Source organism: Lepus europaeus, chromosome 13 (genome assembly GCF_033115175.1).
Source record: "Lepus europaeus isolate LE1 chromosome 13, mLepTim1.pri, whole genome shotgun sequence".
Taxonomy (NCBI): domain Eukaryota; kingdom Metazoa; phylum Chordata; class Mammalia; order Lagomorpha; family Leporidae; genus Lepus; species Lepus europaeus.
In genome coordinates, this window is record NC_084839.1 from 90,105,044 (window position 1) to 90,131,372 (window position 26,329).

The 26,329-nt window shown below is 45.4% G+C and overlaps 1 protein-coding gene across 1 annotated transcript; it reads right to left on the reverse strand.

The window, feature by feature from the left end:
- Positions 1 to 108: 108 nt before the first annotated feature.
- On the reverse strand, positions 109 to 25,549 carry RNF149 (ring finger protein 149). The gene is made up of 7 exons (XM_062209964.1): positions 24,994 to 25,549; positions 15,020 to 15,270; positions 14,210 to 14,278; positions 9,875 to 9,957; positions 6,402 to 6,498; positions 3,102 to 3,303; positions 109 to 812 (listed from the first exon to the last, which is right to left on the reverse strand). Exons 1-7 carry the CDS (start codon positions 25,442 to 25,444, stop codon positions 769 to 771), a joined length of 1,197 nt encoding a protein of 398 aa, XP_062065948.1. The 5' UTR covers positions 25,445 to 25,549; the 3' UTR covers positions 109 to 768.
- Between the last annotated feature and the right edge of the window lie 780 nt (positions 25,550 to 26,329).

Sequence of the window (26,329 nt, forward strand, 5' to 3'; positions counted from 1 at the left end):
TTAAATTATAATTGGGGCCAGTTTATTTTATCATAGAAAAAAAAACCATGATATACCTACTCAGTTTCCTAAACAGGGCCGTGAAGAACTTAATGCTCATGTGCAATATAGAATCTTAGTTTTTTATTTAGGAAAAAACAGACAAATTTCTCCCATCAAAGTATTACATGAAATTATGCAATAAAGGGAAAAACGCAAATCCCAGTCATCTAGTGCTTTTCTCATAATTCCAAACAATGAAAAAGTATCCTCAGGTCTGAAATCACTATATACATACAGATGTGCAAGAAAGCTGCAGATTTCTCATAAGTTTAAAATTCTGAAAAAGTCTTTCCTCCAGGGAAAGCCCATGTGATCAATTACTGAATTAAACAACACTATGTCAATTATCTAAACAAATCAGTGTGCTCTGCCTAAGAACCTTAAGCAATAGGACTTATCTTGTTTCTACAGTACTGTGGTAGCTAATCTGGTATTTGGAAATACACCCGTCTCCCACAATAGAGTGCCTTCCCTTGGTGTCGTCTTTGTGACAGTCTGAAACAACATTTTTAATCGTAAACACTATTTTAGTAGATAAATATAAAGACTAATCAAAAACCTCTTCAAGAATAAAATATCTTAGCCCTTCACATATCAAATCAGAATCTGAAAGGTAAAATAATGTACATTACTTTCAAGTATACAAACTATGTGCTTAAAAAAAATAAAAATGTCCTTTAGTTCAAGCCACAGCTGTGTCAGTGACGCTGTCAGCGGGAACATGTGCTAAGAGGCGGGTCCTCCGTGCTGCGGGTCACTCCTGCCAGCGTCTGCAACAAAGCAACAGAAGCCATCTGATGGCAGTAGGTGGACGGCCCAGCCCAAGCCTGCTATGCAAAGTTCTCATCTGAAGATAACAAACTACAGAAACATAAATGTACATGCAAAAATGACAACCCATTCCACAGAGGTGGTCAGCAAGAAAAACCTATCAAATCCTTCTCACCAATGGCATGAGAAGCTTCCTGTCTTTGGTCAGACCAGCACGGTGTCACAGAGTCAGAGGCGGTGGGACTACAGTCCTTTCAAACAAGTGGCAACGGCAAAGACAATGGTGATTTTGCCACCAGTGAAAACAGCCAGCATTAAATTGGACGCTGTAGCACTGGACTCTGAGGTGGACACTGGCATGTTATCCCCATTTTACAAATGGCAGGAGTGGAGCTGGCATTAAACAGACAGTTGGCATTGCAGGAGTACAGAACAGGAGGGCAAAATCAGTCTGGTGTCAAAGGCTTCTGACAGGAGAGTAATACTCCCTCAAACACAGCAGTGGAACCAAATATTTTTCTTTTGCCAATTAAAATTTTTAATTTAATGGTAAAGTAGTACTCTTATTAAATTCTTCCTCCCAGTTTTAAAACTGAATTTTCAAATTGGAAAATAAAAACTGCATATTTGTGGTATACTGCATGTTTTGAAATATGTATCCATTGTGGAATCAAGCCAATTAACATATGTATTACCTCGCATACTTATCACACAAAGACCAACCAGCTGTGAGAGAGAGGAAGGGGCCAATGTGGGAGTATGAGGAGCACCTGCTCCAGGGTCTGCTGTGAACAATTTCCACAATGAATTCCAAGTTGCTCAGGAGAGGCTACAAACTATGTAATGTTCTGGAAGTGTAATGTCTGCGTAAGATAAATGATTTTTCTAAATTTAATATTGTTTATACTGTAACTATTATAAAATAGGAAGTACATTTTACAAACGCCTTGTCAGTTTACTAGGGAACAACACTTGAGAATTAAAAAAAAAAAAAAAAGTAAAAGAAAACAACAAAACATGAGCTCTCCACAGGCTGGGAGGGTGAGTGAGAACCCTTCACCCTAGTCCTAGTTCTAAGAGGGCATCTGGGGAGATCATGGTGCACTGTGGTGTCCTCCAGGAAACAAGAGCGCAGAAACCGGGGACTGTTCTGAAGGTCCTGGCGTCAGGATAACTGCCTTTATCTGTTTTTGAAGAACTCCGAAGCGGTTACAGAGGAAGCAAATCTAGTTTTTCTTGAATTTAGCGGCAACGGCAAAAAGCACACTGGTATGTGCTCTGCCTCAATCTAAGGGGACTCCTAAAAATGAGCCATTTATAAACACAACACAGTGCTTGGTAGAGGTCTGGTCTCAGCTGAAGGGCCGGTTAAGGGAAAATGCTGCCACAGACCAGGCGCTGCAATGTGTCATACTGTGAAGGTGTTCTCCCCCTCCTCCTCCTCACAATGCATTCTTCCACTAGCATTGGTTTAAAACTTAAAGGAGTAAATTTGCCTTGTTTTGCAAATATTAAAACATACCATTTGCGAATTATTATTCATTCACTAGATAATATTAGGAAAACTGGTTAAATACTTGGGGAAAAACTGATTAGTTAAATCCCACCTCACATACATGAACTTATGTGGTTCAAATTTAAACGTAAAATGCAAAAACCATGAATACTAGCAAAATGCAGGCCAGTATCTTTATAATCCTGAAATAAGAAACACTTTCCTAAATTAGCTTGCTACCAAAGGTAGAATAATGAAAGAATGAGAAACTAGACCCCATAAAAATTTTTATATAAAATATACCAAAAAGTCAAAGGATATGATGAATGGGAGGATTACATGACAAAAACATAACATTTTCAACAGGTAAGGATCAATATGAAAACACTGGTATCTCCAGGAATAAGCTGGGGAGGAACTGAGCAATTCATTTGAGAAACAAAGTGACCACACGTGAAACTGCCTCCATAATGGCAGTTTCACCTGCTGGGTGACACGAGTGGTAACTACACACGACTCGAAGGCGTTACTGCTAGTAAACGTCCATCAGCAGTTTAAGGAAATCACAGAAAACCCAAAATGCAGCACCACAGCTATACAGAAAACTTTCTAGAACAAGGAGCTTCATTCAGTGAAAGCAGCAGGCTACGTAAGAGCACATAGGTGATCTCTTCCCACCCTCAAACAGAAAACACCTGGAAAGTTACAGGATTTCAGGGTTTTTTCCTTCCTGTGTTTCTACGTTTCCTAATTTTCCTAACGTTGCACTGTGGCGTCACCTGCAAGCACTTACCTAGCAACGCCGTGTTTTCACCTGCGTCTTCCTTAAAGCTGGCAGGGTCCTGCGGCACGGCTTCGCTTGCGGAAGCGGACAGTAGGCTGCTCGGGTGACTGCTGTCGTCGTCGTCTTGTAGAGTCACACGCACAGTCACAGGGGAAACACTTCTAGGGGCGGGCTCTGCAGCAGGCAGCTCCTGCACTGCCTCAGGTTCCCCCTTGAGAATTAGAACAAAAGGAAATACTTTGCTAAGTACCAGGATCAAGCTTACCTACCGTGTTAAGTTGCTCCTAATTCCCACACTGTTTACTTCTCTACACCGAATTTGGCAAAAAGTATGTCTCCTTATCTAGCACCATGAGAAAATCAGTGTCTTCTCATAACCTAAGACCAACACGTTTTTAATTCTAAAACTAATTCTCCCTCCCTGACACAACAAGCTTGGCCACCTTTTGAGCTATTATTGGCTCAATGGGAGCTTTTTATGTTGTCCTGCTTCTGCTGTGCACTAAGGCCATAACCATGAATTAACTGCTGAAGCAGCTTTGGAGTAAAGCACTACGCTGTTACAGATGAACAGGTTGTACGGTTTCCACAAGAAATAAGAAAAAATGAGTTCGGTGGTGGGGGGTGGGGAGGGCTTCCTTATAAACAGGTGTTTCTCAGCTGTATTTTGCCTTAGCCGCTTTAAAGAAAAGATAATGCAACTGAAGGCTGGTGACTCTTAGGACGACATTAAGCCTCAACATCTGGGACTCTCTGTAGGCTTTCCGATTAGGACCAGAGTGAAAGCTGTGCTATGGAGAGTGCGGGCACTGCTGCTGACAGGACTGAGGGTTACTGCCCGCCCATGGGACCTGGCACACAGCAGTAACTACACACCTTTACGATGCCCAAACTCCTGCTCAGTCTCCTCATCTGTTTCAATAAACACCTGGCCAACCCTAACGACCTGCCAGCCTCAGCCCCACACGATCCTGACACCGGCTCAGCTGCCCTGCTTATAAACTCGTCTTCCCACTCCTAGCTGGCAGGTGACCCGCTCCTAGACAGGGCTTCAAACACACCTCTTTTGCCGTGCTGCATGTGTGTGTAAGCCCCAGCACCACCAGACCTACAGTGAAATCCCCCGGACCCCTCAAGCAAAGGTGCTTTTTCATATCTCCTCACATAGCTGTGAGGACTGAGCCAACCACTGCAGCAGAGCTGCCATGCCTGTCAGAAGCACCTGGTGCAGGGGGGCAGATGGCTCAAGAAAACTGCATACTGTCCAGAGATTAAAACAGGAAAGACAACTAGCACATTTCTTAGAATTAAAGCCACTACAGTTTCTTTTGTTCCAAAACTAGGAAATTCTGGGACACATATCTGAGACTTCTGAAAGTTAACAGTCCTAGAAAGCAGCTCAACCTATGGAAAAGAAAGAATCTCGATTCCTAATATATGAAGCACATATGGAGTTAGCTCTCCAAAACCAAAACTTAGGAGGATTAAAGGTCAGTGACATTCCTGTATACAAGTATCGAGAAATGAAAAACAGTTTTAAAATCACTACCTAAAAAAGAAAACTTTGAGTGTGCTTCTAAAACATTGCCCAAAGCTCCCAATACTCAAAATGCTGTCCAGAAGGCCCAAGCTCTTGTCTAAGCTAAGGTTTCTGAACAGAGGGGATGAACCAAGTTCATGAGGCAGAGCTATAACGATTGACAACCATGAATAAGCAAAATTTAGAAGCTCTAGAGCAAAGATAAACTTTCTGGACACCTCAGAATGAGTTTGCAGGCAGACAGTTCCCAAGTGCTGACCGCCTCCCTCCTATGTCCCTAAAGCAGGGGCATTCTGGAACTCACGTTTAAAAAACACAATTCAGAGAACACCACAGTAGCCACTAAGTTCAGACTTCCTACACATCTTTTGAGGACACATTAAATCAGAAGATGCAAGAACATTTTAAGCAGACCTGCTGCCTGGAAGGTAACAGTCTTCACAGGACAATTCTTTAGTGATGCTGTTTAAGAAGCTTATGTGGCTATTATAGGGCCTTAAATTTTATAAAATGACAATTAAAAAGTCATTGTGGTTTGGGCTGGTGTTGCAGCCCAGAGTTAAGCTGTTGCCTGCAACATCATTAACTCCGTATCAGAGCGCTGGGGTTCAAGTCCTGGCTGGTCTACTTCTAATCCAACTCCCTGCTAAAGCACTGGGGAAAGCAGTGGAATATGGCCCAAGTGCCTGTGCCCTTGCCACCCACGTTGGGGACCTGGATGGAGTTCCTAGCTCCTGGCTTTGGCTTGGCCCAGCCCTGGCCATTGTGGCTACCAATGGAAGATTTCTCCGTCTCTCCCTGTATTTACTTCTGTTTTTCAAATAAATAATAAACCTTTCAACAAGCAGAACAAACAAAAAGCCTTGTAGTTTCTAATGCTACAATAAATTCTAAACATGTTTAGCAACAAGACAAATATATTAATTGAAATAAGAGTACTTTGAGGCACTGAAAGATTTCAAGGAGACCAATTATAAACAATAAAAAATATAACCACCTAGAAAATATTTTTCCTCTAGGTCCCCCTTCCTGGATGGGTACTGGTTAAGAGCTTGCACCTGGGAGTTCAGCAGCCTCATGTGTGAGAGCTGATTCCCCATTAGCTAGTTGTGTGACCTTGGGCAAATTATTTAGGCTTCTCTAAGCTTGAGTTTCTAATTAGTAAAGCGGGGTTGGGAACAGGACGTCCCACCAAGGTTGTAAAGATTAAACGTGATCATGCACGTAGGGCACCTCAGTATAGGTCCAGCCAGCTACCACCACAGGCTCTCCTGCACCTTGCCCTCATGTCTTCTGAGGAAGGGGCTCACTACCATCTGAGGATCACAGGCTGACGGAGGACAACTTCCCCAGCGCTGTGTGACACTCAGGAATCTGGATGTCAGAAGTGTTGGCTTCAGGCTCCTCACATGTAAAATATGCTCTCAGGTGAGGGACAAACGGTATGAGGCTCCCTGCGTGGCAAACATTTTGATTCTTGTGTATGCCAGACTACATGCAGACATTCTGCAGTATATCTTACCAAAATACAGTTAAAGTCATTACAAATTCTAGCCTATCATTCCATCATTATGAATTCAGTACATCTGGTTCATTTCTTTTGGACTGCCTACACATTCATTTTAATAAACAGGAAAAATTCTTCAATCACAAGGATGCTGGGAGTAGCACCTTGCTGTTTCGTTTCTCTTGTTTCTGGTTAGTAGTGACATGGAGTCCCTCAGGAAGGACTGGGGCAGAGATTGAATATAAACAAAAATGCAACAAACCCAATATCCCAGGGCCTTGATGACATCAAGTTTACACATTGGACACGTTCGGTGATCCAAAAGCCATGGGTCAATGCATATTCTATGAAAAATATGCCTAAAAAAATTAAGTATGTGTTAATGTTTTAACATAAATGTTGATAAACCTTATAAAGGAACTAAGACATTCTCCCAACTCCTCCTCTCATCAGTTAGTTGACATCAGCTCAGCAATTCCAGTCCACTCCTTTGTCCCACCTCATTATCTATTTGGGGTGTACATTGACCTTTCCCCTCCACTCCACAAAAACAGTGTGGCCCACATCCGCCTCATGCCAGGCTTTAGGCCTTCATGTGCCACTGGAAATTATAGGCCCTCTGGGAATAAATGGGACACAAATAAGCTAGCTAATGATTCAACTGATACTGAGTTGACAGAATCTCATGTGAGTTCAAAAAATGACTCCAATGAAAATACAGCAAAATATGAACAAATCATCTTTTGAATCATAAGCTTAAAAAATACTTTCTTATAGGAATCTTCACTTTTAGAAAATAAAAAAATGGGCCAGCTTTGTGGCACAGTGGGTAAAGCAGTCTCCTTTGATGACATTTGGGTGCTGGCTCGTGTCTCAGCTGCTCCATTTCCGATCCAGCTCTCTCATGGCTTGGGAAAGCACTGGAGGATGGCCCAAGTGCATGGGTCTTTGCCATCGGACATGTGAGACCCAGAAACAGCTCCTGTGTCCTGTCTTCAGCCTAACCCAGCCCTGGCTGTTGTGGCCATCTAGAAGGTGAACCAGTGAATGGAAGATCTCTCCATCTCTCTAGCTCTTTCAAACAAATAAATCTTAAGATAAGCCTTTAAAAAATACATGAAAAGGGGAAAAGGCCACTTAACACTTCTTTTACTGATTTGCCTCCCGCTAACTTTTCCTTCCACGTGAAGACAGGGAGTTATGGGTTTTGGAGCCACAGGTGGGCCTCAAGCAGCAGCTGTGCAATCTAAAGGCCATAACCAAAATGAGGTTCTTGCCCTCTCTGCACCTACATATCACTGGCTGCTCTGATGGCACACGCAACACGCGTGCAACAGTGCTGGGTGCAGTGCACAACTGCTATACTCTATCACCACTCTCTGAAGACCTTTTCTTCAAACACAAATGTACCTAATTTATAGTCTGGCTTGTTTTCTGACCTTTACATCCTCAGAATAAAACTGACCCCAAAAGGAATAATTTTTACAAAACACAAAAGAAACATATTGGCTTTATTGGGGGACTTTGTTACATAGAGCACAAGACAAAATGGGGGAGGGAGGAATCAAACCCCAGTAAGGAGGGGCCGGTACTGCAGTGTGGCAGGTGAGGCCGTTGCCTACAGCACCAGCATCCCATGTGAGTGCTCGTTTGAGTCCCAGCTATTCCACTTCAGATACAGCTCTCTGCTATGGCCTGGGAAAGCAGTAGAAGATGGCCCAAGTGCTTGGGCTTCTGTACCCACGAGGGGCACCTAGAAGAGGCTCCAGGCTCCTGGCTTCGGATTGGCCCAGCATCGGCCGTCATTTGGGGAGTGAAGACCTTTCTCTCTCTGCCTCTCAAATAAATAAATAAATAGTCAAAAAAAAAAAAAAATCCAATAAGGAGATTAGGACCCTGCACAGGTAACATGACTGCATTTGAGAGTCAAGTGCAAACCCCTACTCAGCCATCGGCACACTCCTTATCTGTGCAGGTACCTGAGCATCCCTTTAAGTCACAAAGACCCGCTCTAAACCAGCCCAGAGTAAAATTTCTCCTCTACCTTAATTTCCCACCTCACCAACCCCACAGAAATACATCCAGAGCCCAGCCAGCTATCTTTACTAAGAAAACTTTCATTTTGTTATTCGGATACTTGTTGCTTCATTTCCTTCAACGAATTATCAAGAATTTAATCTATCAAGTATCTGTACATGGATACTTTGAAAATGTAAAAAATGGAACTAGAAGTGTTAAGTTTATTTTTGGAGCAAAAATATTTTGAAATGTATGCTCACAGGGGATCATCTTTTATTCATGGAAGAATGCATAGTATGAAACAAACTATGCATAGGCTTCACTTTTTCTTTTTTAAGATTTAATTATTTGAAAGGCAGAGTTACAGAGTTAGAGGTAGAGAGAGGTCTTCCATCCACTGGTTCACTCTCCAGATGGGCCCCAACAGCTGGAGCTGTGCCCATCCAAAGCCAGGAGCCAGGAGCTTCTTCTTGGTCTCCAACACAAGTGCAGGGGCCCATGGACTTGGGCCATCTTTTACAGCTTTCCCAGGCCATAGCAGAGAGCTGGATTGGAAGTGGAGTAGCTAGGACTAGCACTTGTATGAGATCCCAGCACTGTAGGTGATGACTTTATCCACTATGTCACAGCACTAGCCCCAAGGCTTTATCTTTTTTGCACTAAAATAAATTTATCTTTCAATTCCATTTTTCTAGGAATTTTCTGAGGTATCCTTATGTAATACAACAGTACTTTGCAAACAAAGCAAAGTATTATTAATTTGTGGTGTTAATAGATGTATAATTACGGTTGATCAGATTTAAAACAATTTATCTTATACAAAATAAACTGTTTTGTAAAACAAGTAATTCTTTTTTAAAAGTTTCTGACTAAAGTATCCCATTAAATTGCAAACTTCCTGTTGCTAAACAACCCTCCCAATGTAGCTAGAATAAAAGGGGAGGAATACTCATTTTGTACCACCTCTCTAAAAGAACCAAACCCCAACGTGCAAATAAGAGCAAATAACTGGGGCTGGCACTGTGGCGCAGCAGGTTCAGACTCTGTTTGCAATGCTGGCATCTCAGATGAGCACTGGTTCGAATCCCGGCTATTCTGCTCTGGCTCCTGCTAATGTGACAGGGAAAGCAGAGGAGGATGGCTGAAATGCTTGGGCCCCTAACACCATGTGGCAGACTCAGATGGAATTCCAGTTCCGTGGCTTCAGCCTGGCCCAGTCCTGACCATTGTGACCATCTGGGGTGTGAACCAGTGGATGGAAGATTGATCCTCCCATCCCCCAACTTTGCCTTTCAAATAAAAAAAGTAAATAAATCTTACAAAGAAAAAAAAAAGGAACAAGCAACTGCTCTCTGGCCTGCTTCCCGCTGGCTATTCTGGGCCTTCTCCCTTGGGTCCTTCATCTTTCTTGCTTCAGTTTCCTCTGTCCTAACATAGCATACTTTTGCCTTGCTAAAAGTAGACAAACTCCAGAGATTCTAGTGGAGCCTTGATTATGAGCCAACCTGTGATAAAAATACACAATGGAACTTAATGGTCACCTGTGAGTCTCCTAAGCAAAGCAATTTTCAAGTAACACTGAAGTTGAAGCTTCTCTTCGAAAAGATGAGATGATCACAAGACAGTAAAAATCTTCATAGCATAAAAGACACATTAACTCTTGTCAGAAACCTGTCATGTAATTTTTTAATGGTTAAGTTGATAAAGAGAACATACTTGCATGGCAGTATTCTGATAATATCCTTAACTTTAAAATTTTCAATACACACTGCACAATTTTCAGCATCAACGTCAATTCCCTGTAAAAAGAAGAGAAAAAGCATATACTGTAACCTTTGGTATATAGTATATCCTTAGCAAATCACTAAACCCTGACTAAATAAGGAATGCTACTCTACATGGGAACACTTGAAACTAAAATACAAATAATCATACTTTGTATTTACTTTTTAACACTACTGAGAGGTTACTCCAAGGGTGGGTGTCTGGCCTGCAGGTTAAGATGCCCACTGCCTACATTAAGAGTGACTGAAGGAGCCAGTGATAGCAGGTAAAGCTACTGCCTGCAGTGCCATCATCCCAAATAGGTGCTGGTTTGAGTCCTGGCTGCTCTACTTCCGATCCAGCTCTCTGCTATGGCTTAGGAAAGCAGTAAAGATGGCTCCAGTGGCTGCTGCCATTTGTGGAGTGAACCAGCGGATGGAAGAACTTCTCTATCTCCCTCTTTCTCTCTCTGACTCTAACTCTGCCTTTCAAATAAATAAATAAATCTTTAAACTAAAAACAAAAAAAAAAGAGTGACTGAGGTAGACACCAGGCTCCAGCTCCTAACTCCAGCTTCTTGCTAATGCAACCCTGCAAGGCAGTAGTGATGGCTCAAGTGTCTGGGTTCCTAAGTGAGACCCAGGTGTTGTGGGCATTTGGGAAGTGAACCAGTGAATGGCGTGCTCTCTCATGCTCAAATTAAAAAATTTAAAGAAGTTTTTTTTTTAAACAAATTTAGTTGAAAAGGCAAAGTCACTGACTAATCAGATATGAACAATGTTTAAGTACTAAGATAATGTCCATTTTTAAAAAAAAATTCATGTTTTAAGAACTGTGGATAATGAAAATGCCTGCTTCATTATGATAAATCACTTTTCAGATATAAAACATATAATATGAAGAAAATGAATATCCAATAAGCTGCTTGTTTCCTGAAACTATTAATTCCCAAATTTACATTTGCTAAGGAACAGAGTTAACAATTTGCAAATGAAAATGGCAAGTGGCTAAATATCTGCAATATTCACCTAACTAGAGAGAACAGAACTACAAACTAAATTATTATTCTTCATCTAACAAATTACACAAGGCACTGAAAAACCAAAACTGCTAAAGAGGAGGCAACAGTGACAAAATTTCTACCTCTAAGAATCTATGTACCAGGTAGGATTGTTAAAATGATCATGTAAATAAAATTGTTTGGTAATAGTAATAGAATTAAAATGGAGTGAATGCTCCAACATGGGAAGCAGTCCACACAGCAGACTCACAGAACGACAACTGCTTTAAGTAGCACCCTGACCTCAGCATCAGTCCTTAAGGCATTCTGGTATGGCTGAAAAGCCCACGAGAGCATTTCAGGCATGGAAAGCCAAGATTCAAAAGGCTTCCACAGCCTAGGCAACTCATGTCAAGAGCCTTGGGTGATCACTGACATCATACATAAGAGTGTTAATTGTTAAATAAACAACAGGAGTCACTGTGCACTAATTTCCCATGCAGGAAATTATGTCCTATGTCCTCAAAGAGTTGGATTATGAGAGTTAACAGTAAAACTTGTTCTCCAAGATTTATTTCGTTCTAGTGTATTAAGTGGAGGACATTCTTATGTCTCGAAAGTTTTAGTTATGTCTAAGTATCCAATTCCATTGCTTGTTTTCTTAGGTTACTTCCTTAATTAATGATAAAAATTGGTTCTCAAGGACTTACTTTCTTTTAACATATTAAGTGGGGATATTCTTAGGTCTCATAAGTTATAGTAATGGCTAAGTGCTCGCAAAAGATGTACCAGTCTTGGGTGCTTCTTTAAAGTTAATTAAGTTTCTCAAAAAAAAAAGTGAAATTAAAAAAAAATCTATGTACTGCCCACAGACCTTTCTAGTGGGTCAGTCTGCCTCCCTTGCCTGGGGAACACCTGCATCTGCCCCATCAACCAAAGCAGCCAGGCCCAAAGCAGTCATCTGACTCAAGATGGGCCGACAAGATTCTCCTTCCTGGGATTCTAGAGTAGGAATTTGGGTACCAGTGGTCAGTGTCTGCAAATGGCTGCAACTCTGGCAAGTTCATTTTACGAAAAGCAGCTACATAATCCTTAGGTTATCAAAAACAAACAAACAAAAAAACAACTTGGCGATGTGCACCATTTGTTAACAAGGAAGCAGTAAAAATTCAATTTTATATGTACATCTTGATATCAAAGTCTGTATCAACTTTAGAACATTTAAAATTTTATACTACAAAGAAAATAAATATTATTTATTTAGCATTTGCTATGCAAAAATAGCGCAATAGTTTTTAAAGTCCCTAGTAATGATCTGCGATTTATATTATTGTGAATGACTTCAGAAACTGGTTACAATGCAGACTGAATAAATAAAATATTTTTCTGTGCAATAAAATGTGCAATAAAATGTGAAAACTGCCACTTCTTGGAACCAGGAATAACTTTCAAAAAACAGTTCCCAGAAGCAATTTTCAAAGTTGCTCCACATAGGAAAAGTATATCAATTTACTTGGATTATCAAAGATGTGGATCAGTAAATCACACCTATGAACCTACATCTTCCTCCTAAGGAGAGAATGCATATTAAACCACATGCTTGTCAAATAACCTATCATGATGAGAATGTACAGTCTGTCACAGGCAATAAGTGGAAAAACGCTCTCGCTAAGTACGCCTGATGATTTGTAAATAAGATGTTAATTAAGCCCTGAAAAGTTACCTTTTTTCCCCCTTAAACCTTTTTGGTTTAACACATTTGTCAATATTTTTCTGTCCAATAAATTTGGAAAGACCCAGTACCTCACACAAACTATTAAAATTAAAATGCACTAGAATATAAAAGTTATTAGGGAAGGAATGGTAGCCACCTGTACAACTCCAAGAATATCCTAATATTACATGTATCACTGAGCCACCAGACTCCAGATTTTTAAAAATCAAAGGTCTATAATTCAATGTGCTATTTTTGTTTTAATCCTTTAAGTAGGTTAGAGGAAGATATGTACATGAGAAGAAGGGCAGCTAACCCCCCCCTCCTTTTTTTTGAAAGGGAAGTGGAGGGGCCAGCGCTGTGGCCTAATGGGTAAAGCAGCTGCCTGCAGTGCCAGCAACCCATATGGGCGCCGGTTCGAGACTTAACTATTCTACTTCTGATCCTGCTCTCTGCTATGACCTGGGAAAGCAGAAGATGACCCAAGTGCTTAGGCCCCTATACCCAAGTGGGAGACCCGGAAGAAGCTCCTGGCTCTGGAACAGATCGGGTCAGCTCAGCTCCAGCCGTTGTGACCAACTGCGGAGTGAACCAGTGGATGAAGACCTCTCTCTGCCTCTCCTTGTTTCTCTGTGTAACTCTGACTTTCAATTAAGTAAATAAATCTTAAAAAGAAAAAAAAAAGGGGGGGGGAAGTGGAATAGATTAAATCTCAATAATTTAGTGAAATAAAACAAAAATTAGAAGAGCTGAGCCCACCCACAGCTACCAGCTGACACAGTTATCGACACCGCACAGCACAGAGCTCTGGACAGAGCCCAGAATAAACGCCACTCTTCTCTTTTCAGGGATTCTGTCCTCTAAGAGTCTGAGGCTCCAGATTCAGGGTCGGCCCTATTCCAAACATGCTTTACAATTCTGGTATGTTTGTGAACTTTCAACTCTCAGATTAGCCATGTCAACCGCGGCGGCCATTGGAGGGTGAACCAACGGCAAAAAGGAAGACCTTTCTCTCTATCTCTCTCTCTCACTGTCCACTCTGCCTGTCAAAAATTAAAAAAAAAAAAAAAAAAGGTTATTAAAAACACCTTTTCTCTCCTCCTCCACATGTTCCTGTAATTAAGGGTCTGAGAGAAGGGATGCGTAGTCTCAGACTGTACGGCAAAAAACTGAAGGCACTGAGCATCCGCATTACGGTGCCCTGGTCTGACCTGAGCAGCAGGAGGCTCCTGCAGCACTGGCCAGTGTGGCAGCAACCAGCCGACATGCCTCCTGAGCACTTAAAATGCAGCCGTGTGACTAGGGCACCCACCTGTAGATTAAATTAATTTAGATAGAAGGAGTCTTATGTGACCAGTGGCTACCATAATGGACAGTATGGCGCCACACATGGCAGAGTGCCAAGCACCCTTTAAAAAACTCACGCATGAAAGTTAGTGCCAACTCAAACTCACACAAACTCTGCAAGCTTGATACCATACATAAGCAGACTGCAAGGAAATTATTAACATTACAGACACACTGTCCAGAATCTAACCCCAAAACCAAAATAATAAAATCACAAAAATATTACCTTTTCCCCATGCTTTACAGTGTGAAGTGGAAGCTGGCCAATAACTTTCTTAGTTTCCTTTCTATGGCTCTGGGGCAGAAAACATCAGTATCATTTGCTGAAAATTTTTAATTAAATTACTATTTTAAAAAGTCACACACAGTAAAAACAAGCATATAGCAAAAAACTCATTTACAAAGCAAAGTTGAACGACTACACTGAAAGTAACTAAAACAAGCAAATAAAAAACCATTCAAATAAGTAATGTAAATAACAGCCAGATGTAAATGAAGAAACCAAGTGTTAGGTTTATATATTAGCAAGAAAGTAGCAGGTGGAGGAAAGAGCCCTCCCAAGAAGCCCAGCTTCTCAGGGCAGTTCTGGAGGCCTGGCTGTGGCAGCCCGTGGTGTTGTGACCTCCTGCTCTTTGCTGCCATGAGACAGGGCCTCCCTGCAGAACGCTGCTGCACAGTGGCTCCTCAATGGAGCCGGGAACCCCACCCTCTCTGTCCCTTAGCTTTAGGCCGAGCCAGAGCAGCAGGGCGGCAGAGAGCAGACCCGCTCTATCTCATGCCTTTGTGGCACTTTTGCATGCCCAGAAAAGGACAAACAGGGTATCTGCATGAACCAAGTGTGCAGATTTTAAGGTATCTAATTCCTCACAAACAGAATAATATATTCTAATTGAAAAGTTTAAAAAAAAAATCACATTTTTAAGTACTACAATTGATAATGAAATTAATAGTCAAATACAACTTCAAGCAATATATATGGGATATATTTATGAACTATATTTTAGAAAGCAAAAATAAAAGACTTATTCATAATTACCTGCCTTCCAAATTGCGAGCCAGTATATAGGAAACGCTGTATATAGTAAAATATTAGCCAGGCTAATGAGATAATCATCATGGTGATGAAGGCAATGGCCACAAACACCACAGACTGACCGTTGATGAACTCCTGCACGTGACGGGTGCCAATCCCTATGGTCATTTTTACTGGAATTCCTTTTTGTACCAGATCCAAAATTTCTCTTCCTTTTGGGTAGCTAATCATAATAACCACTATATTTCCTGTTCCTATAGGAAAAAGCAAAAAAAGGTATAAAAATCATAAAATATAGAGAAAGATAAGAGAAATAGTTAAGAGTACTATGTTCATCTATCATATATATATTTATGTGTGTGTGTGTGTATGAAAACTTCAATAAGATGGATAACCTTCAAGGTAACTGCAAGTTACAGCAAGTGATTCCAGAAGAGGAAAGACTGATTGTATTAGGAATGTACACCCCCAGTGATATTTAAATGGTTTCACAGATTATAGAAAAATAAGCTTTAAAATTATTTCTAAGATAATAAATACAAATATGATCATAAAACATAAACAGAAACCTAAAGAACAATTTCACTTCTGAATACTGATACCTGATACTGAAAACATGCCCATTAAAACCAAGGAGGCAAGGGCCGGAGCTGTGGTGTATTAGGTAAAGCCACCATCTACAGTGCTGGCATCCCATATGGGTGCTGGTTCAAGTCCTGCCTGCACCACTTCCAATCCAGCTCCCTGCTAAAGTGCCTGGGAAAGCAACAAACAAGGCCCAAGGACTTGGGCCTCTGTACCCATGTGGGAGACCTGTAAGAAACTCTTGGCTCCTGACTTCATATTGACACAGCTCTGGCCACTGCAGCTTAGGGAGTGAACCAGTGGATGGACGATCTCTCTCTGCTTCTGCCTCTGCCTCTCTATAATTCTGCCTTTTGAATAAATAAATCTTTAAAAGAAAAAAAAAAAACCAAAGAGGCAATATTTTCACCACTATCATTATTATTTAACATTGCTCTGAAGCTATGAGTAGACACAAGACCAAAAAGGAAAAAAAAAAAGGAAAGCAGCAGCAAAATAATTGATTTTACATAAATCAAGCTATAAATTAACTCAAGAATCATAAAAAAGCAATAGGATTTTTAAAAACCTAAAAATTGTGACTTCAAAAGTCTGCTTAGAGGAAAATGATGAGAATCAAAATTTTTTTAAAGATTTATTTATTTACTTGAAAGTCAGAGCTTCCCCCACATACACACACACACAGAGGTCTACCAGCTGCTGGTTCACCCTCCAGTTGGCCGCAATGCTGGAGCTGTGCCAATCCAAAGCCAGGAGCCAGGAGCCTCTTCCAGGTCTCCCAGGTGGGTGCAGGGGCCCAAGGACTTCAGCCATTTTCTACTGCTTTCCCAGGCCAAAGCAGAGAGCTGGATTGGAATTAGAGCAGCCAGGTCTCGAACCCATGTCCAAATGGGATACCAGCGCTTCAGGCCAGGGTGTTAACCCGCTGCGCCACAGCACCAGCCCTGAGAAACAAATTTTAAACAGAAAAACCTAGACTAACTGTTAAAGTAAAAACAATGTGGTAGTGGCACCTGAACATCCCACAATGTAATGGGTTACAGATTCAGATACACAGAATAATTTAGAGTGTGATTAAAGGAGAATTCCAGGAGCAGGCATTTGAAAGGCCATTAAGACACTGCCTGGGACGCTGGCTTCCCATATCTGAGTGCCTAGGCCGAGTCCCAGCTCTACTTCCAATTCTAGCTTCCTGCTATTGTGCACCCTGGGAGGCAGCAGGTGGTTGGGGTCCTACCACCTACATGAGAGACGTGGACTGAGTTCTCCTCTACTAGCTTCAGCCTGGTCCAGTATCTGGTGAACCAGAAGATGAGAGCTCTTGGGGCCGGCACTGTGGAGCAGCAGGTAAAGCCTGCAGTGGGCACCACTTCGAGTCCTGGCTGCTCCACTTCCAATCCAGCTCTCTGCTATGGCCTGGGAAAGCAGCGGAAGATGGCCCAAGTCCTTGGGGCCCCTGCACCCATGTGGGAGACCTGGAAGAAGCTCCTGGCTTCAGATTGGCACAGCACGCTGGCCGTAGCGACCACTTGGGGAGTAAACCAATGGAAGGAAGACCTTTCTCTCTGTTTCTCTAACTCTGCCTGTCAAAAAAAAAAAAAAAAAAAGCTGCTTTGTAAGATATATTCATATAGCACAAAATCCATGTTTAAAGTATACAATTTAGTGGTTTCTAGTACATTCACAAGATTGAGCAACCATTACCACTAATTTCATAACATTTTCATCACCCCCAAAAGAACCCCTGTGCCTACTGGCAGTCACTCCTTAACAAATGGTTTTAAAACACAGGGAAGTTATAGTAGAGATGTGAGACTGGCAAAGATAAAAAACTTGATGCATTATCTTAGCAAGAGTAAGCACAAATCAGTACCCTTGTACACTGCTTGGGCAGTGAATTACTACGTTCTTGTAGGGAGGGCAATAGCTATGGACTTTAAAATGCACACAGCCTTGGACCCAGCAATTCCACATCCAGTGACGTTCTAGGAACTTAACTACACACATGTCCTTACATATGTACACCATGAGATACCTACAAAGTTACTGACTGACAATGTTATTTCTAAGATTTTATTCTTAAAATACCCATCAAAAATAAAATAGCTGTATGCACTGCAGGATGTATATATACACAGATTGAAGCCGCAGCTCTGTAAGTACTGACAGTACTCATGACAGGAGAAGGGAAAAGGCAGCATGTAAAACTGTTAGGACAGCAGGCTGTCTCTGAAAAACAATGAACAACCAAGAGCTATATGCTGCTATCAACACAGAGTACTCCTGGAGGGCCACCCCAGAGGCTAAGGGCCAGGACAATCTCTGGGCAGAGGAGCTGAGACGCAGGAAAGGTACAGTAAAAATTGTGTACCATGCAAACATATTACTCAAAAAGTAACTTTAAAATGCACATAAAGAGGCCGGCGCCGCGGCTCACTAGGCTAATCCTCCACCTGCAGTGCCGGCACTTGGGTTCTAGTCCCAGTTGGGGCGCCGGATTCTGTCCCGGTTGCTCCTCTTCCAGGCCAGCTCTCTGCTGTGGCCCGGGAAGGCAGTGGAAGATGGCCCAAGTGCTTGGGCCCTGCACCTGCATGGAAGACCAGGAGGAAGCACCTAGCTCCTGGCTTTGGATTGGCGCAGTGCGTTGGCTGTAGCGGCCATTTGGGGGGTGAACCAACAGAAGGAAGACCTTTCCCTCTGTCTCTCTCTCTGTAACTCTGCCCGTCAAAAAAAAAAAAAAAAAAAAAAAGCATATAAAGAATGCTCCCTGAGGATACTGAAACCACATCCCAACACTATTCTACCATAGGAAGAAACTTCATCTGCATTTGATCTACTGTGGATCTCAGCCAGTGGAATTTAGTTACTGAAATACCAGAAGGCCACCCATCTAAGGTGTCTCCTGTCTAGGAGCCAATCCTGTGACCCACCTGGGTCTCAGGAGTCCCTCAGCAAGCCAGAGTGTAGTCTGTTGGGTCTCTGCAGCACTCACAGACTACCACGCCATCTCGGGGGGAGCCACAGAGAGGAGGCAGGCAGCTGCTGTCTTCAAGAAAATCAACATCGAGCAGTTAAGAAAGACGTGTATAGGAACAATTATGTCAGCTATGCCGCAGGTAATTACTACTTGGTACTCTCATACGAGCTAAACCTCCCTCTGGAAACTCTCAAGGACACACAAATGCAGAAAGAACAGTCTCATGAACCCCCATGCTCCTGTCTCAGTTAGAAGCTTTGACAAAGAAGACAAGTCAAACTACGTAACATAATTTCTCTGCTGCTTCTACCACCTTGTCTAAAACCAAATGAAACTTCTGACTTGGCCCATAACTTCCAAATTCTGTTTAAGTTTCTTCCCAAGGAAACTAAACAAAGTAGACTTCAACATTCGCTCGAATGAGATGGGCACTACTGAATTATTTAAAGGGCTGGGCTGGATTTCTTAAGAGAACTAATTCACGCAATAAGGAATCAGGTTCCAGCAAGAGAATCCCATAAACGTTCAGGTTTTCTTTTGTCTAATAACTGTCACACTCACTCCACTTTCCCCTCTTCACTGGCTAATTCCTGAGCCGATCTTCACGATTCAGCACAAGCTCAGCTTCAGGCTTTCTGGCCTGACCGCCTGTACTCACTGTAACAAGCCCTTTACATCCGCCTCCTCTAAGACTTTCATCGGCCTCTCTCCTCACTAGGCGAGTTCCACCTGTTTTTATTTATTAGGTTTTGTAGCCCCAGCACCAAGCAGTGCCCACAGGAGGGTTTCTGCATGGATGAATCAATCAGAGGGATCTTCTAGTACTATACTGAACTGACCCAATTAGGAGAATTACAGACTTCTAAGCAAGGGGAACAGCACAGCATATCCACACTGTACTGTCTCAGAAATCTGACGCCATTATGAAAAACGCTTGTTTTTATGGTCAGTAAACACAATTCTCTTTTTGGCAATGCAGAATTTTAAATTATGCTCTGGACAATCTGACTTGCTCAAAAATATTTTAGATTTGTTGAACATACTATTCAGCAGTTGTACTGCAAACTCTTTTGCAGTTTTTCCAAACGCACTGCTTAATCTCAGAACTTCAGGCTTTTGCAACTACTATTTCCTCCCCCTAGAAAGTCCAATATTCTATTGCACACTACACACACCTTACTCATTGATTTTTTTTATAAGTCTTTTTTTTATTTTATTTTTGACAGGCAGAGTGGACAGTGAGAGAGAGAGACAGAGAGAAAGGTCTTCCTTTTTGCCGTTGGTTCACCCTCCAATGGCCGCCGCGGCCGGCACACCGCGCTGATCCGATGGCAGGAGCCAGGTGCTTCTCCTGGTCTCCCATGGGGTGCAGGGCCCAAGGACTTGGGCCATCCTCCACTGCACTCCCTGGCCACAGCAGAGAGCTGGCCTGGAAGAGGGGCTACCGGGACAGAATCCGGTGCCCCGACTGGGACTAGAACCCGGTGTGCCGGCGCCGCTAGGCGGAGGATTAGCCTATTGAGCCGCGGCGCTGGCCACTCATTGATTTTTTTTAAAAAAGATTTATTTATTTGAAAGGCAGGGTGAGGGAGAGAGAGAGAGGGAAAGTATTTTCCACTAGCTGGGTCCTGCCCCTAATGGCTGCAACAGCTGAGGCTAAGCCAGGCCAAAGCCAGGAGCCTGAACTTCCATCCAGGTCTCCCATATGGGTGGCAAGGGCCCAAGTAGTGGGTCATTTTCAGCTGATTTCCCAGGCACATTAGCAGGGAGCTGGGTCAGGAGAGCAGCTGGGACCTGTACTGGCGCTCAGGTGGGATGCTGTCGTCAAAGACAGCAGCTTAAACTTCTGTGCCACAACACTTACCCCTTCCCTTGTCGATTTTTAAAAAAGACGTATTTATTTACTTGTAAAGTCAAAGTTAGAGGGGCCAGTGCCGTGGCTCACTTGGTTAATCCTCTGCCTGTGGCACTGGCATCTCATATGGGCGCCAGGTTCTAGTCCCGGTTGCTCCTTTTCCAGTCCAGCTCTCTGCTGTGGCCCGGGAAGGCAGTGGAGGATGACCCAAGTGCTTGGGCGCCTGCACCCGTGTCAGAGCCCAGGAAGTAGTACCTGGCTCCTGGCTTCCGATCAGCATAGCTCTGGCCATGGCGGCCATTTGAGGGGTGAACCAACGGAAGGAAGACCTTTCTCTCTGTCTCTCTAACTCTATCAAATAAATTAAAAAAAAAAAAATACGCTATGTGGATTTAAAAAAAAAAAAAAAAAAGTCACAGAGAGAGAGAGAGGGATATTCCATCCCCTGGTTCACTACTCCCCAGATAGCCACAATGGCCAGGGCTGAGCCTGGCCAAAGTCAGGAGCCAGGAACTTATGGATGGCAGGGGCCCAAGCAACTGGGCCATCTTCCACTGCTTTCCCAGGCATTAGCAGGGACTTTATTATTCACTCATAAAAATCAGAGATTTCTTATACATCTTTGTAGCCTTCCCTCCCCCATCCCAATGCTGGCTTTTTCCCCAAATACAGCTCTGAACTTTCTAAGTCCCTGGCACACACTAACTTTCAAAGAAATCAAAGTGACAACCGAGAGGCCATGTGAGATTTCAGCTAGAGGACTATCCTCTTTACTAACCAACAGTATCCTCAGCAAGGCCAACACTCACTGTAATGATCTGACTGTGATCCACGTCCACCTAACTTCTACAACGCTTGCATTAGATGCCCTCCCTTTACGCTTCTGTGGGAGGGTAAAACACTCACCCCGAAGGCATTTCTTTGACTTATTTCAAGTGGGTTATTCAAGAAACAGCAGGCTCTTGCAGATACAGGAATGGCTCTAAAAAGCTGCCCTTTTGCAAAAAGAAACTGACAACTATCTACATTAGTAAAGTAACAACAGATGTGGCCACAGCAATATCAGATATCCCTTTTCCTGCCTAGAAGGGATCTTTCCATAGGGAGTAGGAGTTGAGGGTCTGACCATGGCCGGGCGATTGCCTCGACAGGTGCAGCTGCCTGGGAGACCCCTCGGCATAACAACACAACCCTTGCTTGCCACGCCCTATGCCAAGCCACCATCTCTCTCCCAGAGGCCCAAGTCACTGTGTCCGGGAAGTTCTGTTTATCCCTCCTACTAAACCATAAGCTCCTCAAGGGCAAGCAGGTGTTAACAGCCTTCTGGATGCTGGGTATCAGCAGCTCAAGTAAACAGAGTTAACTTTGGGAATCAGCTTAATATTGCTCACACGTGTTCTGTAGTGTTTTCTTTATATATTTAAGTTATACAAGTTTCATATATTTCCTTTACACCATTCTAGGAACATAAAGTTACTTTTTTATAGTCACAGTAATACAGATTAAAAACAAACTGTACTCGGTTCCAGTATAGACAAGCAATGGGTTTTAGAAAAACCTAGAGAAATTCTCTCTGTGACTTGGGAAGAGATCACCAGCATTCACTTTTGCAGGCAGACCACCTGTACCTATTTCACAAGAAAGTGTCATACAGGGGGGCCGGCGCTTTAGCGGGTGAAGCCACTGTCCGCAGTGCCAGCATCCCATATGGGTGCCAGTTCAAGTCCTGGCTGCTCTACTTCTGATCCAGCTCTCTGCTATGGCCTGGGAAAGCAGTGGAAGACGGCCCAAGTCCTTGGGCCCCTGCACCCACTTGGGAGACCTGGAAGAAGCTCCTGGTTGCTGATAGGTGCAGCTCCGGCCATTGCAGCCAACTGGGGAGTGAACCAGGATGGAAGACCTCTCTCTTACTTTGCCTTTCAAATAAATCAATCAATCTTTTAAAAAAAAAAAAAAAAAGTATCACACAGGAACACCAGGATCCTAAACACTGGATTTTCCTGCCACCAGCCAGAGGCGGCACAGGCTTCGAAGCCCAAGTCTGAGCTGCCTTCCAGGCTCTGCAGTCACTTCAAACTCAAGGATGTCAAAGCCGGCTCCTCTTGTAACTTAATTCCATTTTCAGAAAAGCCATGATATGGGAGCCTAGAAGTTAAGATGCCTGCATACCACTTGGGAGTATCTGGGTTCAATTCCCAGCTCTGGCTCCTGACTCTAGCTCCCTGCTAATGAAGACCCTGGGAGGTAGTGATGATGGCTCAAATAACTGCGTCCCTCTCACCTACCTAGACTGAGATACCAGCTGCTTCCACCCTCCCACCCCTGCATCCTAGGCATCTGGGAACTGAACCAGAGGACAGGAACCTGCTCTGTGTGCCCCAGCCTCCCATCCAGCCACAGTCATGCTACAGTTGTATCCGTGAGTCTAACTGGGCCAAGTTCTGTGAGGGTCACTCTACAGTCCCCACTACAGTACAGGTCTCATAGTTCTATTTGGACACTATTTCCAGCGTCTCTTCACACGGCCACCAAACTAATCTCTCTTTAAGGTCAGCGGTTCCAAATGCTGGATGATTTTTCAACACCCCCCCCCCCCCAACGCCCACAACATTTGGCAGTACCTGGAGACATTATGGGTTTTTGCAGCTGAGGGGGTGACGGGAAGTGGGGATGGGAATGAGGCGAAACATCCTACAATGGAGAAACATCCTACAATGGACGGGTCAGCGCCTATCATAACAAAGAATTACCTGACCACAGCTTGCCCTGTTATCCTGGGACCAGTCATTTACATTCTTTTAGTCTGTCTCCTCGGTTGGAGTTAGAGCACCAACCTTAAAGGGCAAGACTAATACAGACACTATGCAGAGCAGGGTCTACACAGGGCACTTTCACACACTTTTTAAAAAATGTTTTCACTTTCTCTCAACCAGAATTATCCACATGCTAAAAAGTCCAGAATGGATGTGGGTAATGGAAACAGGAGCTCTGGACAAGATTATTTCAAATGAACATTACGTTTTCTTGGGATAGGTGTTTGGCACAGTGGTTAACACCAGGTTGATGAGCCGCTGCCTGTAAGAAAAGTTCACATCCTGAATACACCCAGAAGTGCTTACAAGGGCCCCATCTCGGGAAAGCACGGCACACTGGCCCGGTTTCCTGGTCAGAACTACCACCGCACTTGGGGACTCTGCTGACAAGACGTTCAGGGAATGCTCTGTAACATCGGACAGGACTTCCCGCGAGCACCCCATGCAAACATGACAGGGAGGTAACCGCACCGACGGGAGATCCAGCCCAATGCCACCATCCGGACATCCGTCCTCAATCCCACCGCCCTCCTTCCGGTTGGCACGGGCGGGAGGCTGCCCCTGTGTCGGCGGCCGATCTTGCCCTCTTGCCTTCTCAAAGCCCGACTCCTCCATCCAGATCTCTCCTATCCAGCTCCAGATCCCCCTCCCCCCCAACTCCCACCCCGCACTGCCTTGCCTCTGGTTTCTGCCCGTTTCCCTGCCTCTCCCCCACCATGTGCAGTCAACCCTCCTGGATCAACTGTCCTCCAACAGGGTCCACTTCCTCACCATTCAGCTGGCTACCAGAACCACCGCCCCACAAGAGAGACAACAGCCGATGCCACTTTTCTGTCCTCATTCTGCCCCTGGGCTCGGAACTTGCATCCAAGAAGCCCAAACAACAACACACACCAGTGCGTACAGGGAAAAAGGATGTGTGACTAGGTAGCAGCAGATACTTAAAAAAAAAAAAAAATACTAACAGGAAGCTCGTAATGAGTCAGCCAAGCCTCCTGCCTAAGGACAAGGCGTCACAGTAGTTCAACCCCTGATGCTGGGTCCTTGTTTCTCTAACCTTGAACTCGGGTTCAAGCATGATCGGCCACAAAATAAGGCTCTGAAGCTACCCTGCCTGAACACGGAACAGCGCGCAGAGGAAGAACGGCCAGCTACCAAACAGCGCGTTCTGCTCTTGAACCAACATCACCAACTTGGAAGTTACCACGGACTCAGACGGCAGCCGGAGCCGGTGTGACAACCTGATGGTGAGCAAGGGAGAAAACAGACAGGGCTTGTGACTCAGAGTTCACACCCAGGTTGTCAGACTAAAAAAAAAAAAAAAAAATTTAGAATATTCAGACACACTTCACCGAAGTGCAGAACCCAAGGGGTCACCAAGCAGTCTCGCCGTCACGTGCGCTGGCGAGGCACGTAGGAAGCGGTGACTAGATACGGGCACGGCTGGGAATCCACACCGTCAGCATCCCAATCCTGCTCTGGCCGATTTTAAGTCCTTTAATCCTCCCCGCTGCCTCCTCCAGCCCGCACCTGCCCCCACCCGCGACGACCCAAGACCCAGGCCGTGCGTCCCTCCCGACGGCACCACGCGGGCCAAGCAGAGCCGGCGCCTCCCCGGGACCAGCGTGCGACACCCGCAGGCCTCCAGAGTCTCGCCCGGGGCCGCTGGGAGGCCTGCGGGTCGGAATCACCCCCCGAGGACGAGAAGGCCGCCGGCCACCGCCCGCCCGCGCGCGCCCCGGCTCACCCGCGTGGGACATGGGCGCCGTGAGGTTCCCGTAGAGCTCCTTGTTGTACACCACCACGGCCGAGGCGTTCCTCCGCGCCGCCACCAGCACCTTGTCCTTGAAGGTGCAGCCCCCGCGCGCCACCAGCGCGACCCAGGGCGCGGCCCCCCGGTCGCCCGGCGCGGGCGCGAAGCGCGTGTCGGGCGCGCAGCCCTCGAGGTCCCCGCCCGGCGCGCGCGGGACGCCCACCAGGCCCTGCGCGCCCTCCTTGGGCGAGCTGTCGCCGAAGCGGCCGCTCTCCGACACGCTCCACACCGTCAGGTTCGTCGCCGGGTCCACGTACTCGGTGCGCACCACGGCTGAGTACCACTCGAGCTCCCGGCTCCCGGCGCCCGGCGAGCACAGGGCCAGGGCCAGCAGCGCCAGCGCGCCGCGGGCCCCGACGCCGGCCTCCAACGGCCGCCCAGCCATGGCCGCAACGCGAGGCTGCGGAGGACGGAGCGGGTCAAGGCCGAGAGGCGGGCGACCCCCGCCCCCGGCCCGGAGCGGGCGCGCGCCTCAGAGGCCGCTGACGAGCGACGACAAACCGACGCTCGCCCGCCCGACTCTCCCGGGAAGACTGAGTGAGGCCGCGCGGGGGGCGGGGCCGCGGCGCACGCGCACCTGGAGAGGCGTCGGGGCGGGGCCACGGAGGGGGCGGGGCTGGCCCTGATCCCTCCTCGCCCGGCCCGGCCGCAGTATGCGCAGGCGCGTGGCTCTGGGTGTGGCCGAGTTCGCTCACGTGAGCGGCGGGCGGGGCCTGGACTCCCCGGAGGACCCCCATTGGAGGTCACGGCTTGCGCCAGGCCGGAACTCCCTGGCCGGGGGCCGAACTTATGTTGAGCGCGGCGGACGCGTAGGCAACGTAACCGCTAGCGAAGTGGGGAGCGTCCTCGCGGCCAGGCGTAGGCCTGCGGTTCGGTCAAGTCGTTCAGCACAGAGTTGATTGCAGGGAGGTTCTGAGCTGAGCGTCTGAAGGGTCAGAAGTTCAGCCCGTGAGAGGCTGACAATAGATAAGAGAGGGCGCACGCATGCTGGACGACCTGCGTGAGGCATGCGAGCGCGAACCCGTAGGAGGGGCGGGATGGCGGTGGTCGGGCTCAGGGGGCCGGGGCCTGGGGTCTCTGGGGAAGGGATGCCGCGCAGGCTGTGTGAGGACAGGGGTTGTCCTGCTATGCAAACGGAGCTCCCAGACTGCAGCCACCTGTCTGGGCACCCCGGGTGGGGCGAGTGTCAGACCCAAAGATACCTTTGTCTCCATCTGCTGTTTGCTAATGCGGCTGTAAATTCTTTTACAAAAGAACAGCTTTGCGGAGC